At 32.3% G+C, this 21,746-nt stretch overlaps 1 protein-coding gene and 2 pseudogenes across 1 annotated transcript; all 3 read left to right on the top strand.

Moving 5' to 3' along the window:
- LOC102579404 (UDP-glycosyltransferase 89B2-like) lies at nucleotides 1-1,775 on the top strand (annotated as a pseudogene).
- A 4,491-nt stretch (nucleotides 1,776-6,266) lies between these two features.
- Nucleotides 6,267-7,999, top strand: LOC102579078 (UDP-glycosyltransferase 89B2-like). Its single transcript, XM_006345027.2, has one exon. It carries the CDS (start codon nucleotides 6,429-6,431, stop codon nucleotides 7,872-7,874), a length of 1,446 nt encoding a protein of 481 aa, XP_006345089.1. The 5' UTR covers nucleotides 6,267-6,428; the 3' UTR covers nucleotides 7,875-7,999.
- An 11,276-nt stretch (nucleotides 8,000-19,275) lies between these two features.
- Nucleotides 19,276-21,016, top strand: LOC102588874 (UDP-glycosyltransferase 89B2-like; annotated as a pseudogene).
- The last annotated feature ends 730 nt before the right edge of the window (nucleotides 21,017-21,746 follow it).

The following is a 21,746-nucleotide window of genomic DNA, read 5'->3' as shown; positions in this document are numbered from 1 at the left end:
TCTCTTAATTAAGTAGAGAAAAAGGAAACCACCAAATCACACATTTGTTTCTTTGGCCTTGAAAGTTTAATCACTTTCCCATTTTCCTTTTCTTCTTCTCCCAATATTCAGCGCCTGAACGCCGGTCCGGCGGCTCCCCTCATCGGCAATTGAGAAAAATGTCTGAAAATCACCCTCATGTTCTCATCTTTCCTTATCCAGCACAAGGCCATATGCTTCCTCTTCTGGATTTCACTCATCAGCTAGTCAACAATGGAGTAGCCATCACTATTTTAGTTACCCCCAAAAATCTCCCAATCTTAGACCCTCTTCTCTCCAGGAATCCATCAATAAAAACTCTCGTTTTGCCTTTTCCATCTCACCCTTCAATTCCTGCCGGCGTAGAGAACGTCAAGGACCTTCCTGCTAATGGGTTCCGTTCCATGATGTACAATCTCGGAAAACTTCGAGATCCCATATTGGAATGGTTCCGCAACCACCCTTCGCCGCCGTCAGCCATAATTTCCGATATGTTTTTGGGGTTTACTCACGAAATCGCCACCCAGCTCGGTATTCGCCGGTACGTATTCTCCACCTCCGGCGCGTTGGCCCTATCTGTTGTTTATTCACTTTGGCGTGAAATGCCCAAAAGGAAAGACCCGAACGATGAAAACGAAAATTTCCACTTCCCCAATATCCCCAATTCCCCGAAATTCCCTTTCTGGCAGCTCTCTCCTATTTACCGGAGTTATGTTGTAGGAGACCCAAGTTCGGACTTCATCAGAGAATGCTATCTCGCTGATATAGCAAGTGACGGAATCGTTTTCAACACGTTTATGGAATTGGAAAATGTGTATTTGAATTATCTGATGAAAGATTTGGGTCACAACAGGGTTTTGGTCTGTTGGACCAGTACTTCCTCCGGGAGAAGATGATGTCTCCGGCCAATCAAACAGAGGCGGTTCGAGCTCTGTTTTAGCTAGTGAAATACTAGCATGGCTCGACAAATGTGAAGATCACTCGGTTGTATACGTCTGTTTCGGCAGTCAAGCTGTGTTAACAAACAAACAAATGGAGGAATTAGCCATAGCTTTGGACAAAAGTGGTGTCAAGTTCATTTTGTCAGCAAAAAGAGCCACCAAAGGACACGCTTCAAATGATTACGGCGTGATTCCGTCTTGGTTTGAGGAAAAAGTGGCTGGACGGGGCCTGATTGTTAGAGACTGGGCCCCGCAAGTGTTGATTTTAAAACACCAAGCTATAGGCGCATTCTTAACTCACTGTGGTTGGAATTCGACTCTCGAAAGTTTAATAGCCGGTGTACCAATGTTAACATGGCCGATGGGTGCTGACCAATTTGCCAATGCGAACCTTTTAGTTGACGAGCATGAGGTAGCTATTAGAGCTTGTGAAGGTGCGCAAACGGTACCAAATTCGGACGAGTTGGCTAACTTACTGGCGGAAGCTGTGCAAGGAAACAACGTAGAAGAGCGAAGACTTCGTGCATCGGAGCTACGAAAAGTTGCAATTAATGGCATTAAAGAAGGTGGGAACTCTTTCAAAGATTTGGCAGCGTTCGTAAAAAAATTAAGGGAGGAGGCTACAAAAATCGAAGTGTAAAACAAACATTTGAGGCAATTAAAAATTCTAGAAAGGCTACTTCGTTGGATTTATCGTTTACAATACCAATATGTAAGCATAGATTATTTTATCTATTAGATATGGAAATAAACATTAGGTCAAGTGTTCGCAAATTTGAACGTTGAATCTAATAATAAGCAAAAATGTTTGGTGAATCTAATAATATGCAATTAATATGTTTGGTGAAAAAATGCTTGTGTTAAATGACTAAAATGCTTTCAAAGCTATTTACAAAAAATGAAAAAAAGGACTTTTGTTTATAAGTATTTTATTTTTTAAATATAATTGTCTAATAGGAATAGTATATAAAGTCAAATCGTTATTATAAATTAAACCAACTACCCTCATAGTGATCGACGTTACCGACTTTTCCAATGTTGTAGGTCAGGCTAGTGGATATATTTGGTCTGCTTTTTTGTATTTTCCACAAACTTTCTTTAACATTCAACAATATAGTACGAGCTTATATTATGAATTCTTCTATTTGATCATTTTTCAACTGAACCTTTAAATTCAATCAAACTTAATATTTTAAGCCCTTCTGACTATTGACCAAACTTATGTGGCAACTTTATTGATTTTTTTTTGTCAAATATGTGATATGAATAAAATATTAGTAGTGTCATTAAATATTTATCAAAATGCATATATCATTTTTTAAAAATTAATCTTAAAAAATGTATCGTATATATTAAGACATAATAGATTTTTAAGGCTACTAAAGAACCTTGCTACAACAAACATCTATATCAAATCAGAAGCATACTTTGATTGATTGGTGAGGACATACAAATTTGAATCAAATATTTGTAAAACAAGATAGAGATAATTTTCAAACTTACCATTTTTAAGGTTATGTTTCCCTTGAATTTATATTTTTTTTTAAAAACTTGATCATTTTTCAAACAATGATGATATTTTAGATACAAAAGAGAAAAAATGATAGTTAAATTGTGTTTCCATAAGTATTTGATTACAATTCAGATAAGAAACTCACATACTCAATAATTTAATATGAAACTACTCTCACACTTAACTATTCAATATAAAACTATGAAAAAAACTTTAAATGTGTTTTAAATTCATTTGATTTAAGGAAATACATTTTAAAGTTTGTAGAAGTCAATAACTTCTCAAATGGTTTAGAAAAAAATCAAATCGTAAAAAATAAAAATAGAACTCCTCAAATGTAAAAGGGAAAAAGGACAAATATACCCGCGATCTTTCGAAAATAGTATGCCAATATCCTCCGTCATACTTTTCGTCCATCAGTGCTCTTGCCGTCCAATAATCGGTGCATATTTGCCCCTCCCACTAATAGACCACTCATTTTGTACACGTGGCACAATCCTAAGCCACAACCCGAGTTGATCAATTATTTAATCCAAATTTTCAAAAACCCACCCATAACCAATTAAACCCACCCAATTTACCCATAAATAAACTATGGACCTAAGTTCAGCCAATAAATCGGCCATCACCGTCGGAGACACAAAAGAACCCACAGGGCTATTATTTATAATAAAAAGTATATATTTAAAATTATTATTTTATTCTCTTCAACCCAATTCAAATAGAAAAAATCAAGAAAATATTGTTTTATTTTCTTACACTCTCTCTACTAATACTCACATTATTTTCTTTTTAACTCCTTTTACACTCTTCTTTAAATTGTTGATAAATTAGAGTAATATTTTATCAAAAATATCATTTAATAGTCGAAAAGTGTTGAACAAATTGAATTGTAAATTCTTTTTCCATTTCTTCTTAGATTTTCAAGCATTACAACAACCATAGTAAAATGTGGGGTAACCAAATTATCAACTTCATCAAAGCTATGGTTCTAACTCTTATATTTATTTGAAATTTGTCAACTTATTACTTGTAGAACTATGTTAACAATTCATATAATGCTTGCCCGAGTAAAATAATATTTTTCAACGTTGAATTAATAAAATCTTATTTAAAACTTAATAATTGAAAAAGAAATCGAATAAATCATTTATATATAAAAAAAATTATTAAGTAATACTTTGCATTTAAAAATGTAAGAAAAATAAATTTTAAATAAATGCATGTGAAGTTTATTTAGATTTTAGGCCTCTAATTAAGATTTCGTTTTAGGCCTCCGATTACGTTGAGCCGCCCCTGAGAACCCATGTAAGAGATCCACCATTTAAAGGTCCATTACTATGAGAGAGCCGTCCAGATGTGCGTGGTGAAACATCCTGCTGCTGTACACCACATATAAAAAAATCAATCGATGAAATAATAGATAGTACTAAAAATTATAGAAAAATGGGATCATTAAGAATTTAAAAATTACAGATCCCCAAAACCGAAGAGACAAATAATTTAATGTTTTTCTTATAACAGAGAAAATGGAGAGAATGATTGTTGGTGGATGTTAAATTATTAAAATAATCAAAGCAAAACCCGGAGAGAGTAAAAACGGTCTCTCTTAAAAGCAAAAATAAATTCAATACACTTGTTAATGATTTCAAGAAATCATAAAGTAACAGTTGTGTCACCATTAATGTCCACCATTACTGTCCCCAAACTCAGCTTCTTTCAAGAAGCTGTTGGTTTTCCCATTAATTCAAAAAAAGAAAGTAAAACTCACCAAAAAACTCCAAAAATAAAAAAATGAGTTTCACTTGAAAACAAAAATAAACAAACAAAAAAAGTCAAATTACCAAATTTCTTTGTTTTTTTCCCAATAAAAAACATATCAGTGAAAAGGGGTATTTGCAGACATAATGTGTTCCATAAATAAGCTGAAAAGTTTTAAAAGATGCAAAAGAAAAAGGGTTACCGAAAACAATGGCTGATTCATCTAACTAGGCGGCAATATCCTCCGGTAAAATACCATTACCACTCCCAATATAAGAAGGGGCAGCAGGAAAAAGTGATTTAGATAAAACTTGCGGAGGAGCTAAAGCTTTAGAGACTTCAAGAACTTGATAGAAATTCCATGTGTTCTTTTGGTGTCTACATTGGCTGAACTTGGTTCATAGTTTGTTGTGGGTAAATCGGGTGGGTTAAATGGATTATGGTGGATTTTTAAAATTTGGGTTAAATAATTGGTCAATTCGGATTATGGCTTAGGATAGTGCCACGTGTACAAAATGAATGTTCCGTTAGTGGGAGGGGCAAATGTGCACTGATTATTGGACGGCAATGGCAGTGACGGACGAAAAGTATGACAGAGGGTATTGACATACCATTTTCGAAAGTTCGAGAATATATTTGTTCTTTTTCCCAATGTAAAATATACTTAACACACGTCAGATTGACAAATGAAAAGATTGCATATTGTTAACTAAATACTCCTCTAAAGATGGTCATGGAAAATATCTATAATCTCTTCAACTTTTAGGCATATATAGCTCTAATGGTAAGAATCTTTTATTGATTGCAATTAATATTTTTTCTATTTTCAATCGAATACTTTCCCGTGTAAATTTATATAACACAATTTGACTAAATAAAGTTTAAGAAATGTGAAAAGATTTAGGAAAATTTTAAAATTATCCTTAACAAAATATATGTTTGTGGACTTTATACCAAACAAATGGGAGTATGGGACCATACGGGAATGAAATATATCACTTTCGTTGTTCCAATTTAGGCTTCGTTTGTTACGCTTAATGCATCATTTATATTTATCCTATTAAATGTGCTTGATTTTAAGGTTGAAGCTTAATCATTTAAATTCACTCAATTAAGTCCATAGTAAAAAAAAAAAACAAACCTCTTCATGGATCTGAAAATATCTGAACGAATTAAATCTTTAAGAGAGTTTTAATATCAATCAAATTTATATAATTTCATATGCATATTCAGATATTGAAAACAATCAGTTAATCATTTAGTCTTAAAATTTGGAGACCACATCTTAATATTTATATGTGTATTCCGATCTAGACATCTATAATCTTAATGCACATGCGTATTCAAAATCAGACGTCTTAATTTTAATTGAAACAAATTAGGCCTTAGTTGTCACCATTTTAGATTTCACGTCATTTAAGAAATTAGGTAAGTTTTCAATCAATGAACATGAGTTGATTTGTTTTAATTAGTTAATTTGACCAATGAATGGAAATTTGTTTACTTATTTTTTTCTATGTTGATCAAATATATATTTTCAGTTCTAATAACTTTCAACGGTAAATTAGAAAAAATAATATCATTTATGCATTGATTTTATGAAATGACAAATATTAAAGACGATAATTAAATAAGAACATAAGAAATATTGTTTAAAGATTACTTCATCCGTTCATTTTTAATTATCATGATTTTCTTTGTTAGAGTCAAACTACAAGAACTTTGACTAACATTTTGTGATAATTTACTATCACATTGATATGCAGAAAAATTTAAACATTTAAAATTTTTATTCAAAATATCAAATTAATATGATCTAAATTAACTTTAAAAATTAGTTAAATTCAAAAGTGGACTATATTATTTATAGCTTGAAATAAAAGAGTATCATGGAGTATTAATTACTTTTTCCATTTTAGAGAAAAATATTCAAAAATATAGTAGTCAACGGTCAAGATAATAATTAGTTAAATGTTGTTGGTCTACTAATGAGTTATTGACTCAAATAAAATGTGGTAGAAAATTATTTCCATTTGCTCTCTTAATTAAGTAGAAAAAAAGGAAACCACCAAATCACACATTTGTTTCTTTGGCCTTGAAAGTTTAATCACTTTCCCATTTTCCTTTTCTTCTTCTCCCAATATTCAGCGCCTGAACGCCGGTCCGGCGGCTCCACTCATCGGCAATTGAGAAAAATGTCTGAAAATCACCCTCATGTTCTCATCTTTCCTTATCCAGCACAAGGCCATATGCTTCCCCTTCTGGATTTCACTCATCAGCTAGTCAACAATGGAGTAGCCATCACTATTTTAGTCACCCCCAAGAATCTCCCAATCTTAGACCCTCTTCTCTCCAGGAATCCATCAATAAAAACTCTCGTTTTGCCTTTTCCATCTCACCCTTCAATTCCCGCCGGCGTAGAGAACGTCAAGGACCTTCCTGCTAATGGGTTCCGTTCCATGATGTACAATCTCGGAAAACTTCGAGATCCCATATTGGAATGGTTCCGCAACCACCCTTCGCCGCCGTCAGCCATAATTTCCGATATGTTTTTGGGGTTTACTCACGAAATCGCCACCCAGCTCGGTATTCGCCGGTACGTATTCTCCCCCTCGAGCGCGTTGGTCCTATCTGTTGTTTATTCACTTTGGCGTGAAATGCCCAAAAGGAAAAACCCCAACGATGAAAACGAATATTTTCACTTCCCCAATATCCCCAATTCCCCGAAATTCCCTTTTTGGCAGCTCTCTCCTATTTACCGGAGTTATGTTGAAGGAGACCCAAGTTCGGAATTCATCAGAGAATGCTATCTCGCTGATATAGCAAGTGACGGAATCGTTTTCAATACGTTTATGGAATTGGAAAATGTGTATTTGGATCATCTGATGAAAGATTTGGGTCACAACAGGGTTTGGTCTGTTGGACCAGTACTTCCTCCGGGAGAAGATGATGTCTCCGGCCAATCAAACAGAGGCGGTTCGAGCTCTGTTTTAGCTAGTGAAATACTAGCATGGCTCGACAAATGTGAAGATCACTCGGTTGTATACATCTGTTTCGGCAGTCAAGCTGTGCTAACAAACAAACAAATGGAGGAATTAGCCATAGCTTTGGACAAAAGTGGTGTCAAGTTCATTTTGTCAGCAAAAAGAGCCACCAAAGGACACGCTTCAAATGATTACGGCGTGATTCCGTCTTGGTTTGAGGAAAAAGTGGCTGGACGGGGCCTGGTTGTTAGAGACTGGTCCCCGCAAGTGTTGATTTTAAAACACCAAGCTATAGGCGCATTCTTAACTCACTGTGGTTGGAATTCGACTCTCGAAAGTTTAATAGCCGGTGTACCAATGTTAACATGGCCGATGGGTGCTGACCAATTTGCCAATGCGAACCTTTTAGTTGACGAGCATGAGGTAGCTATTAGAGCTTGTGAAGGTGCGCAAACGGTACCAAATTCGGACGAATTGGCTAAGTTACTGGCGGAAGCTGTGCAAGGAAACAAGGTAGAAGAGCGAAGACTTCGTGCATCGGAGCTACGAAAAGTTGCAATTAATGGCATTGAAGAAGGTGGGCACTCATTCAAAGATTTGGCAGCGTTCGTAAAAAAATTAAGGGAGGAGGCAACAAAAATCGAAACAAACTTTTGAGGCAATTAAAAATTCTAGAAAGGCTACTTCGTTGGATTTATCGTTTACAATACCAATATGTAAGCATAGATTATTTTATCTATTAGATATGGAAATAAACATTATGGGTAAGTGTTTGCAAATTTCAACGTTGAATCTAATGATAAGCAAATATGTTTGGTGAATCTAATAATATGCAATTAAAATGTTTGGTGAAAAAATCCTTGTGTTAAATGACTAAAATGCTTTCAAAGCTATTTACAAAAAATGAAAAAAAGGATCCTTATATTTGTACTAGTTTATATTATGAATTCTTCTATTTGACCATTTTTCAACTAAACCATTAAATTCAATCAAATTCAATATTCTAAGCCCTTCTGATTATTGACCAAGTTTATGTGGCAACTTAATTATTGAGTTGGCACAACTACGTGATATCAAGCGTTGAAGGGACGTGAACATCAAAATTTAGACTAAAAATATTTTTTTAAAAAACAAAACAAAAATAAGAAAATTAAAAATATTTTTTTTACTGCTTTCTTCTTTTCCTTCCCCACCAACCCTTATTTCTCTCTTTTTTCCCCTTCCCAGACCTCTCCAACTTCTCTATTCTCTTATTTTTTTTAATTTTTTTTTCATATTTTCTTTCATTTTGAGAAACGATAATGTATTGGTGATGTAGATATATGTAATCTTTTCATTTTTTTGGTAATTTAAAACCCATGAGGTGACAAAGATCCAATAGTTTTGAATAGAGTTGTCAAAATAGGCTTGGCCCGCTAGGAATGAGGTTTTTAGCCCAGCCTCAGTTGGCCGCTAGCCTCATAGGCCTAACCCGCAAGACTCAGAGGCCAGCTCGTGGGCTATGATTATTTTATATATATATTTTTAGTAGTGTTTTATTTGTAAAGTTTTTATCAATAAATATTTTTAAAAATAAAAAATCAAGTCTTTTAAACTATCTAGTTTTTTGTGGGAGGAATGGCGGAACGATCAACATTTTTCCGTTAAATCTTAAGTTGACTATTATGTATTTTTGTAAGTATTCACCGAAGTGTGTGATTCATAAATGTATTTTTGTAAGTATTCATCGAAGTGTGTGATTCATAAATGAAAATTTGTATGTATTGATGTCGTGTTTGTAGACGTCAACGTTCGATACTCTTACATACTCTTTCTAAGAGAGTAATCTTTTTTGGTTGAAGGGCCAATCCGTCCCAACCCGTGGCCCGCTTAGGGCTGGGTTGGGCTGCTATTTTATAGGCCCTTTAATTAAAAGGGTCAGCCCGTCCCAACTCATTTAACTCTCTAGCCCGCTAGGGTTTGGTTAGGTTGGTTCAGCCCATTTTGACAACTCTAGTTTTGAAGGATGAAAAGTAATTGTTGGATATCTTTGTGAAATTAGGTGAAATGTGTTATGTAAAATTGTGTACAAATATTATGATATATTGAATTCTTTTAATGGTGATTTATTGGCATCAAAAGTGAAAAATGATTTATGGTGGTTCAAATGATGGTAGATGGTTACGATTAAGATTTGCAATGATAAAAACTTTGAGAAAAACTGAACTATGATTTTTAAGAACTTGAAGGGCCTTGTCACGGTAATAGAACCTGAAGAAGAATTTTTTTTAAGGAGAATAGAGATGGTGTTAAGGGTGGTTGTGGGTTGAGGAATGAGAAGGAAATGTGAAGAAATAACTATTTTATTTTTTAAAATAGAAAACTTATTATTTTTGTCTTTTGTGGAGTAACATTTTTGGTTAATAATTTTAAAATAGTTATGAATTAATTATGAAGTGACATTAATATATGTGACGTGGATATGACACGTCATTTTATCTTAAGAGAGAGTGAGCTACACACATGACTAAAGAGATTTAAAAGTCTCATTTTAATTAAGTTTTAGGATTCAGTTGACAAAAGGTCAAATAGAAGGGCTCAAAATACAAACTTATATCAGTATAAGGGTCCATAAGGTCATTTCGCCACAATATATGCGTTGTCTTACTTCATATTATATTGAGTAGTATTTTTCTTGTTCAAACTTCTTGGTCGTTGCTTCATCTTTTATTTTGAATGATGGTGATAGTTAGGAAAAAATATTTATTTAATTAAGTTGAAGAATCATTGTTAAGTAAGTATATATCTTGTTTGTGGTTGGAAGAGTTGGTGCAGGGCTAGGGCGAAATGTTAACTTATATTGTGAACGAGGGCGAGAAGGCATGCTTCGCCAGCTGCATAACTAATATAATTAAGCTTGCGAAAATTCTACCCTTCAAATCCCCACGAGAGATTATACTCCAAATCCACGAGAGATTATACTCCAAATATAAAGTTTTCTATTTTTCCAAACAACCAACTTCAACTTAATTCTCTATTTTACTCTTTAAAAAATACAGTAACAACCATCTCCAACTCAATTCTTTATTTCTCTTTAAAAAATACAGTAATATTTTTCTCTCTCCTCAATATTATATTATTATTTCTATTTCATTCTTATTTTCCTATTTCATGATACAAATAATTTTTTTTTTTTTCAAATAATCACTTATATAATTTTATGTAATATAAAAAATTATTTTTTCAAACTCTTTACTTAATATAAAATTATATTTTTCCTAAATTTTATAAATAACATAAATTGCAAGTTAATATTATATGATATACAAATTAATAGACAATTCAAATAAAAGTGAAATTATTAATGAAGATTATTACATTGCTCCCAAAAATACTCTATTAATGCATTACGGAGTTCAAAATGAGCATTTTTATCCTTAATTATTTTATGTTTAGCTAAAGATTGTTCAAATAGGAGATTTTCATGCAATAAGAACAACTACGGATAATTGAAAAAAGAAAACAATAAGCACAACCGCAATCACAACTACACTAATTATGTGGATCATACATTAATTTTTTTCGAATATTGTTAAATCTGAAAAATGACCTACTGAATTACTAAATTATCGTTGTGATAAAATCATTATGTTATGTATTGTTATCTTGTATTTACATTATTATGTCATATATTGTATTTTTAAATTAAAATTTTCATCTTATCATTTTAATTTTGTGCATTCTTCATAGTGAAAATTAATAATGATATCAAACTATATTAAAGTGACGAAAATTAAAAAAATTGAAACATTATTAATTCGGATGAAAATAGTATATATTAAATAATATATATATTTAAATGTTATATTACATTTAAAATGAATTAGTAATATTAGAGATATAATTAATGGTCTTATATGAAAAATAATATGTTAACTATAAAATAATAATAATAAAATAATGAAAAAGTAAAATAGAGAGGTCAAATGGAGAACTACTATTCACCTCTCTATAAATGGAGAATAAAGAGTCATTTAGAGGGTGGTTAGAGAGTACATTCTCTATTTTACTCTCAAAATATAAAGAATGGAGAGTAAAATAGAGCGGGGTTGGAGATGATCTTGGGCTCCATATAGGCACGATCAGTACGGCAAAGAACATTGCCGGGTCAATATATGGTTGGAAATTGGAAGTGTCATGAAACAATATATGAAGTGTAGTACTGGTAAACTAGTACAAACAGTAGTGGCATTGTCACTCATGACCTCAGTGTGTAAGTCCTATGATATGATAGTTGGGAATTTTGAATCAAAATTACAACAATTTTTTTTGAAAATTTCAAAAGGACAATTTAAATATTTATCAAATTAAAAGGGTAACTAATTTTAACGACATTTAAATCATGATTTTCGTCGCAAGGCGCAGAAATTCAAGCGCCTTACAAGGCTATGTCAGATGTTAGCCTTACAAGGCGCAAGACCATCTGCATTTTGCAGGCTATTTTTTTTTTTCAAAAAAATAATTAATTTTCTGAATTAAGTAAAAATTTGCGAATCGAATTATTTTTTTGGATTTGAATTTATACAAATTAATAAATTTGAATCCTAATTCAAAAAAGAAACTTCAATGCTTTATGATTATGATTCCACCGATTTTTTGTTTTTAGTTTATGCTTTTTATTTATATATTTTTTTATTTTTTTTATTTGTAATTTAAATACAATATTTATTTAATTATTTTTATTCACTTTATCTAATAATTTTTGACCACTAATTAAAGTATTTTATTTTATATTTTCGTTGAAATATATACCGTGTGAAACTTTTAAATTGTTAATTTAATTCAACACTGTAAAAAAAATAACACACAAAACTACAGTGTTGATTTGATTCAACACTGAAAGTTTCACGTGAAAATATAATGAAAGTAACAAGGCGCAAGGGGTATGTATACTTGTGACTTTTTTAATTTTTTGTTTTACTTTTTTTTTCGAATTTTTAGTTTATGCTTTTTATATATATACTTTTTAATTTTTTTTATTTGTTTCGACTATTTACATCGGTGGAATCATAATCATAAAGCATTGAAGTTTTTTTTTTTTAATTTAGGATTCAAATTTACTAATTTGTATAAATTCATATGTTAAAATGGAATTCGTTTCACAATTTTTTACTCAATTCAGAAAATGTTAAAAAAACAGCCCTGCAAAACGCAGGTGGGCCTGCGCCTTGTGAGGCTAAAAGCTGCCATAGCCTTGTAAGGCGCATGGGTTTCTGCGCTTTGTGGCGGAAACCCTGATTTAAACGCCGCTAAAATTAATTGCCCTTTTGGTTTGATAAATAATTTAGTTGCCCTTTTGAAATTTTCAAAATGTTTAATTTTCCTTTTGGTTCCGGACCGTGATAGTTGGGGTTACTTTTGGAATCACATATAAAAAGCAACCCAAAAAATCAGATAGGTGTTTGGACATGAATTGGTTGAGATTTCAAAAGAAATTGTATTTGAAGTTAAACGAAAAGGGATATATCGAAGTTTAATATGTGACATGAAAACATGACTTAACGAAAAACAGTTGAATTTTCTTGAAAATTTTCTAAAACCTATTTTCAAAATTTAGATTTTAAATTTCAAGTTTGAAATTGAAACAATGAGTTAATTTAATAAATAATTAATCTCCAAATATTAGACGGAATAAATCAAAAGAAAAATAAGGAAATGTGCGTAAATACATGGCGAGATAATCATCTTTCCATCCTTCACTAAACTTTTTAGGTTAGAATCTTTTACATTGAAAAATTTGGAGATCAATTGCATATACTATTGTAAATCACAAAACTATTATGATTGTATATATGACAACTTTTGTTCTTCTCAATCACAAGATATTACGTGAATTAATATGATATTCCCTATATTATTTTCTTTAACTCGAATATAAAAGTGGTTATATTTAAACAATTTCCCAAATCTTTTTATAAGAAGTTTTTTTGTAATTAAAAAACATTGTCGAACTAATTTTTTTTTCTATGGAGTGTATTTTTCTTTTAGTAGGTGTATCTGATGTATATCCAAACTAACTAAGCATTCGACTTAATAATTTGACTATTAAATTGAAATAGAAACTAAGAAGGGCATGAATTCAACATGAGCAAGGGTGACAAATGAGCTGATATATAAATGGATAAATTAACTAGATAATATTTTTTTTTGGAACCTCAGGATAACCCGCAGTCGCTACAACCTCTGCCCTTCTTCGGGTGAGCACTGGATAAATCCCCACTGTGTGATAGCCTACAAACCACACAGAGAATGTAAACCGCACTAGGCAAGCCCTATGCGACATGCTCGACTCAGAAAACATTAAGGGTGGATCAATCCCGGGTCATCCGTGTGGATAATCACCCTCCAAACTAACTGAGACATCCCGAAGGACAACTAAATAATATTATTATTATTACTTTTTATTATGTAAAGAAATAAGTAAAAGTCATTTCATATTAGATCCAATTTTAAATAACTATAAACCAAATGAATAACCATATATTATGGGCATAATTTGGGAGATACATGAAAAACAACATAACACCATCAACAACCCAAATTAAGGTACGTGATAGCACGTGCTTCTACTCTTCTTTGGCGGTACTTCATTAACTTATGCCTAGCTACGTGTCTTCTCATGACTTTTCTAAATTATCATTCCTATCAGATTTGGGCCCTCAAACACATGTATATTACACATTCAAATAAATGTAATTCAGATATTTGAAAGACAAAGTTATGTATAATTCTAGCTCGTCTCTCTCCCTATGTATCTATATTTCAAAAAGTATATGATAGGTAAAATACGTGTATTCAGGTATATTCGATTTGAAATTTGGTGTGAAATTATTAATTATTGTTATTTCAAAACTGATACATCTGGCTGAAGTATTACGCAACTATCACCTTTTAAGTCTTCGTTCATATTTTGTCCATGTTCTTGAAAATCTCTAGAAGTGGCAAAATATTAAATTACCATCTAATATCTATAAAATTTTAGAATGTGAATTAATGTTTTCTGATAAGTTTGTTAGCTTGATCAAAAGCGATCTTTAGGCCGTAGTTTAAAATGTCCATAAATTACATTGGGTTTGGTGAGCTATGTGATGGACTAGATTTAGTAGGCCCAATTCCAAATGTTTTCAAGAAGAATATTTTTCAAAGTTTTACTTAATCAAAACCAAATCCTAATCCTTCATAATATCAATTAGTTAAAAAAAAGTTTAGTGAAATGTACTCGAGGTTTAGTAGGGCAAGGGGGATTATTGATAGTTAGTTGGTGATAATTATTTCTCGGAACTATAGATGTTTCACACACATAATTTGTTAGAATGAGCTGAACTATGTAAATGATTGTGATTCAACTGGTTAATTATTGTTGGCTCTTTGAATTCTTGTTAGCACATGTAAAAGTAGTTTTGAAAAATAAAATTTTATTCAAAAAAACATAAAATTCAATGTTCCAATTTAAATTTAACCGTTTGACTCTCAAAATTCAAATTGTATGACAATAGCTTTTGTAGGCCAAAGCAATTGCTTAGATGAGAAGAAGTCAGAGCAAAGGTCAAAACAAGTCTCCTCCACTCCTCTAGAAGTTGAGGATGAGGAAGTGATGGGGCTGACGATGCTCGTTCAAGATAAGATGACGACTCGCTGACTTACCGAACGGATGGACACTTTAATCTTGATCGTGCAATCTATGTCTGCAATGAAAAACTATCGTTGCTGGGATGGAGTAGTAATGTTTATGTTAATGGTGGGCGCAAATAAGTTCTGCTTGTTCCCCTAAGTTTTTTCTTGTTTACACTATTAAGAAGAAACTTCACTATTGTGTCCTTGAGTGAACAATTAATGTAACCGTGATTGATGGTTAAGGATAATTTATTGTTTGAGTAGACATAATTAGGTATTGAAATTCACCACAATAAAAACAAATATGATGAAAAAATTGAATTGAGCATACAAAATAAAATTTGACAGTGACAAGATATGATGATAAATGTGCTACTTACTACCATTAATATGATTTGTTATCTTCTTTGCCTTTTAATAAGTGTGCAAAATTTACCTTTTTCCTAAATGATAATTAAGGGATTTCACCTAACAAAGATGCTTGTGGAATTTCGTTTCTCATACTCCAATTTTTCGTACATGTCCATTGTGAAAACAATTTTCACCCTAATTATGATCGAGATGTTTATTTGGACCACTAAAAGTAACTAAACAGAATAATTAATTTGATGTAGATGAATTTGGAACTTTATTAACATTTATTATATTGTGATATAATTGACTTGAGACAAAGTTTTGGTAGTATCAAAAGACTTTGCCATGTTTTGAAATCATTCTAAAAAATATACAACTTTATTGATTTTTTTGTCAAATATATTTGTGATATGAATAAAATATTAGTAGTGTCATTAAATATTTATTAAAATGCATATCATTTTTTGAAAACTAATTTTAGAAAATGTATCATATAAATTAGGACTTAATAGATTTTTAAGGCTACTAAAGACCTTGCTACAACAAACATCTATATCAAAACAGAAGCATACTTTGATTGATTGGTGATAGGAAATATAATTTGAATCAAATATTTGTAAAATAAGATAGAGATAATTTTCAAACTTATCATTTTTAAGGTTATGTTTCCCTTGAATTTATATTTTTTTTTTATAAATTTGATCATTTTTCAAACAATGGTGATATTTTAGATACAAAAGAGAAAAAATGATAGTTAAAATGTGTTTCCATAAGTAGTTGATTACAATTCAGATGAAAAACTCACATACTCAATAATTTAATATGAAACTACTCGCACACTTAACTATTCAATATAAAACTATGGAAAAAAACTTTAAATGTGTTTTAAATTCTTTTGATTTAAGGAAATACATTTTAAAGTTTGTAGAAGTCAATAACTTCTCAAATGGGTTAGAAAAAAATCAGATCGTAAAAAATAAAAATAGATTTCCTCAAATGTAAAAGGGAAAAAGGACAAATATACCCCCGATCTTTCAAAAATGGTATGCCAATATCCTCCGTCATACTTTTCGTCCATCAGTGCTCTTGCCGTCCAATAATCGGTGCATATTTTCCCCTCCCACTAACGGACCACTCATTTTGTACGCGTGGCACAATCCTAAGCCACCACCCGAGTTGATCAATTATTTAACCCAAATTTCAAAAACCCACCCATAACCAATTTAATCCACCCAATTTACCCACAAATAAACTATGGACCAAAGTTCTGCCAATATATCGGCCATCACCGTCGGAGACACAAAAGAACCCATGGAAGAGAGCCACCATTTAAAGGTCCATTACTATGAGAGAGCCGTCCAGATGTGTGTGGTGAAACATCCTGCTGATGTACACCACATATATAAAAATCAACCAATGAAATAATAGATAGTACTAAAAATTATAGAAAAATGGGATCATTAAGGATTTGAAAATTACAGAACACATGTTGACCCCAGTGATGTGGCAGTTAGTTAGTAACAATCAGAGAAGTTAGTTAGCTTCCTAATTACAGTTAGATAGTTAGAAGCAGGATTAATGTAATTAAGAATCAAGTTGATTAGCTGTATATAAGTAGCATCGCTGTACAATTGTAATTCAGTTTTTCAGAAGAGAGCAATAAAAGATATTTTCAATCCCAATTATTTCCTTTCTTCCTCTTCTGCAGAGCTCAAACCTTCAGCTCTAAATCCATGGAATCTCCATGGTAGCTGAATTTCACAACACCAAAAACGAAAAGACAAATAATTGAATGTTTTTCTTATAACAGAGAAAATGGAGAGAATGATTGTCGGTGGATGTTAAATTATTAAAATAATCAAAGCAAAATCCGAAGAGAGTAAAAACGGTCTCTCTTAAAAGCAAAAATAAATTCAATACACTTATCAATGATTTCAAGAAATCATAAAGTAACAGTTGTGTCACCATTAATGTCCCCAAACTCAGCTTATTTCAAGAAGCTGTTGATTTTCCCATAAATTTTTTAAAAAAAAGTAAAACCCACCAAAAAAACTCCAAAAATAAATAAATGAGTTTCAATTGAAAACAAAAATAAACAAACAAAAAAAGTCAAATTACCAAATTTCTTTGTTTTTCCCCCCATAAAAAACATATCAGTGAAAAGAGGTATTTGCAGACATAATGTGTTCCATAAATAAGCTGAAAAGTTTTAAAAGATGCAAAAGAAAAAGGGTTACCGAAAACAATGGCTGATTCATCTAACTAGGCGGCAATATCCTCCGGTAAAATACCTTTACCACTCCCAATATAAGAAGGGGCTGCAGGAAAAAGTGATTTAGATAAAACTTGAGAGGATCTAAAGCTTTAGAGACTTCAAGAACTGGATAGAAATTCCATAGGTTCTTTTGGTGTCTACATTGGCTGAACTTGGTTCATAATTTGTTGTGGGTTAATCGGGTGGGTTAAATGGATTATGGGTGGGTTTTTAAAATTTGGGTTAAATAATTGATCAATTCGGATTATTGCTTAGGATAGTGCCACGTGTACAAAATGAATGTTCCGTTAGTGAGAGGGGCAAATGTGCACTGATTATTGGACGGCAAGGGCACCGACGGACGAAAAGTATGACGGAGGGTATTGACATACCATTTTCGAAAGTTCGAGGATATATTTTGTTCTTTTTCCCAATGTAAAATATACTTAACACATGTCAGATTGACAAATGAAAAGATTGCATATTGTTAACTAAATACTCCTCTAAAGATGGTCATGGAAAATATCTATAATCTCTTCAACTTTTAGGCATATATAGCTCTAATGGTAAGAATCTTTTATGGATTGCAATTAGTATTTTTTCTATTTTCAATCGAATACTTTCCCGTGTAAATTTATATAACACAATTTGACAAAATAAAGTTTAAGAAATGTGAAAAGATTTAGGAAAATTTTAAAATTATCCTTAAAAAAGTATATGTTTGTGGACTTTATACCAAACAAATGGGACCATACGGGAATGAAATATATCACTTTCCATGTTCCAATTTAGGCTTCATTTGTTACGCTTAATGCATCATTTATATTTATCCAATTAGTGTGCTTGATTTTAAGGTTGAAGCTTAATCATTTAAATTCACTCAATTAAGTCGATTTAAAAAAAAAAAAAACCTCTTCATGGATCTGAAAATATCTGAACAAATTAAATCTGTAAGAGAGTTTTAATATCACTCAAATTTATATAATTTCATATGCATATTCACATATTGAAAACAATCAGTTAATCATTTAGTCTTGAGATTTGGAGACCACATCCTAATATTTATATGTGTATTCCGATCTAGGCATCTATAATCTTAATGCACATGCGTATTCAAAATCAGACGTCTTAATTTTAATGGAACAATTAGGCCCTAGTTGTCACCATTTTAGATTTCACGTCATTTAAGAAATTAGGTAAGTTTTCAATCAATGAACATGAGTTGATTTGTTTTAATTAGTTAATTTGACCAATGAATGCAAATTTATTTAGTTAATTTTTTCTACGTTGGTCAAATATATATTTTCAGTTCTAATAACTTTCAACGGTAAATTAGAAAAAATAATATCATTTATGCATTGATTTTATGAAATGACAAATATTAAAGACGATAGGTAAATAAGAACATAAGAAATATTGTTTAAAGAATACTTCATCCGTTCATTTTTAATTATCATGATTTTCTTTGTTAGAATCAAACTACAAGAATTTTACTAACATTTTGTGATAATTTATTATCTCATTGATATACAGAAAAATTTAAACATTTAAAAAAAAAATTCAAATGAATTAATATAGTCTAATTTAACTTTAAAAAATTAGTTAAATTCAAAAGTGGACTATATTATTTATAGCTTGAAATAAAAGAGTATCATGGAGTATTAATTACTTTTTCCTCTCTAGAGAAAAATATTCAAAAATATAGTAGTCAACGGTCAAGATAATAATTAGTTTTATGTTGTCGGTCAACTAATGAGTTATTGACTTAAATAAAATGTGGTAGAAAATTATTTTCCATTTGCTCTCTTAATTAAGTAGAAAAAAAGGAAACCACCAAATCACACATTTGTTTCTTTGGCCTTGAAAGTTTAATCACTTTCCCATTTTCCTTTTCTTCTTCTCCCAATATTCAGCGCCTGAACGCCGGTCCGGCGGCTCCCCTCATCGGCAACTGAGAAAAATGTCTGAAAATCACCCTCATGTTCTCATCTTCCCTTATCCAGCACAAGGCCATATGCTTCCTCTTCTGGATTTCACTCATCAGCTAGTCAGCAATGGAGTAGCCATCACTATTTTAGTCACCCCCAAAAATCTCCCAATCTTAGACCCTCTTCTCTCGAGGAACCCATCAATAAAAACTCTCGTTTTGCCTTTTCCATCTCACCCTTCAATTCCTGCCGGCGTAGAGAACGTCAAGGACCTTCCTGCTAATGGGTTCCGTTCCATGATGTACAATCTCGGAAAACTTCGAGATCCCATATTGGAATGGTTCCGCAACCACCCTTCGCCGCCGTCAGCCATAATTTCCGATATGTTTTGGGGTTTACTCACGAAATCGCCACCCAGCTCGGTATTCGCCGGTACGTATTCTCCCCCTCCGGCGCGTTGGTCCTATCTGTTGTTTATTCACTTTGGCGTGAAATGCCCAAAAGGAAAAACCCCCAACGATGAAAACGAATATTTTCACTTCCCCAATATCCCCAATTCCCCGAAATTCCCTTTTTGGCAGCTCTCTCCTATTTACCAGAGTCATGTTGAAGGAGACCCAAGTTCGGAATTCATCAGAGAATGCTATCTCGCTAATATAGCGAGTGACGGAATCGATTTCAATACGTTTATGGAATTGGAAAATGTTTATTTGGATCATCTGATGAAAGATTTGGGTCACAACAGGGTATGGTCTGTTGGACCAGTACTTCCTCCGGGAGAGGATGATGTTTCCGGCCAATCAAACAGAGGCGGTTCGAGCTCTGTTTTAGCTAGTGAACTACTAGCATGGCTCGACAAATGTGAAGATCACTCGGTTGTATACATCTGTTTCGGCAGTCAAGCTGTGCTAACAAACAAACAAATGGAGGAATTAGCCATAGCTTTGGACAAAAGTGGTGTCAAGTTCATTTTGTCAGCAAAAAGAGCCACCAAAGGACACGCTTCAAATGATTACGGCGTGATTCCGTCTTGGTTTGAGGAAAAAGTGGCTGGACGGGGCCTGGTTGTTAGAGACTGGTCCCCGCAAGTGTTGATATTAAAACACCAAGCTATAGGCGCGTTCTTGACTCACTGTGGTTGGAATTCGACTCTCGAAAGTTTAATAGCAGGAGTACCAATGTTAACATGGCCTATGGGTGCTGACCAATTTGCCAATGCGAACCTTTTAGTTGACGAGCATGAGGTAGCTATTAGAGCTTGTGAAGGTGCGCAAACGGTACCAAATTCGGACGAGTTGTCTAAGTTACTGATGGAAGCTGTGCAAGGAAACAAGGTAGAAGAGCGAAGACTTCGTGCATCGGAAATACGAAAAGTTGCAATTAATGGCATTAAAGAAGGTGGGAACTCATTCAAAGAATTGGCAGCGTTCGTAAAACATTTAAGGGAGGAGGCTACAAAAATCCAAGTGTAAAACAAACTGTCGAGGCAATTGAAAATTCTAGAAAGGCTACATCGTTGGATTTATCGTTTACAATACCAATATGTAAGCATAGATTATTTTATCTATTAGATATGGAAATAAACATTATGGGTAAGTGTTTGCAAATTTCAACGTTGAATCTAATAATTAACAAATATGTTTGGTGAATCTAATGATATGCAATTAATATGTTTGGTGAAAATATGCTTGTGTTAAATGAAAAAAAGGACTTTTGTGTATAAGTATTTTATTTTTTAAATATAATTGTCTAATAGGAGTACTATATTAAGTCAAATCGTTATTATAAATTAAACCAACTACCCTCGTAGTGATCAACGTTATCAACTTTTCCAATGTTGTTGGTCAGGCTAGTGGAAATATTTGGTCTGCTTTTTTGTATTTTCCACAAACTTTCTTTAACTTCAACAAAATAATTTGATGGAACCTTATACTTGTACGAATTTATATTAGGCATAATACATAAATTGGACCCTAAACTTGACTTCAAATTTTAAGTATGACCTCTAACTTTCATAGTGCACAAGTAGGCACTTTAACTATCCAATTCTTAAACAAAAAAACACGCGAATCCAACAGCCAAATTGTGTGATTTACAAACGCGCCTATGTGGCTTATTGAGCCACTCAGTGGCTGCCACGTAATTAAAAAATTACACATATTTTATAATTAAAAAAAAAAGAAATTAAAATACAAAAGGATAGGGTCATATTTTCTTTGCCTTTTCTTTTCCAAACCCCACCCCTACCAGCCCCTCCACCCCCAAAAAAAAATTGAAATTTATTTTTAAAAAATATTTTCAACTTCAAAATTTCTTTTTTTTCACCCCTACCTCGACCCC

Source organism: Solanum tuberosum, unplaced genomic scaffold, assembly GCF_000226075.1.
Source record: "Solanum tuberosum cultivar DM 1-3 516 R44 unplaced genomic scaffold, SolTub_3.0 scf00062, whole genome shotgun sequence".
Classification (NCBI taxonomy): domain Eukaryota; kingdom Viridiplantae; phylum Streptophyta; class Magnoliopsida; order Solanales; family Solanaceae; genus Solanum; species Solanum tuberosum.
This window is presented reverse-complemented; position numbering and strand designations above follow the sequence as displayed.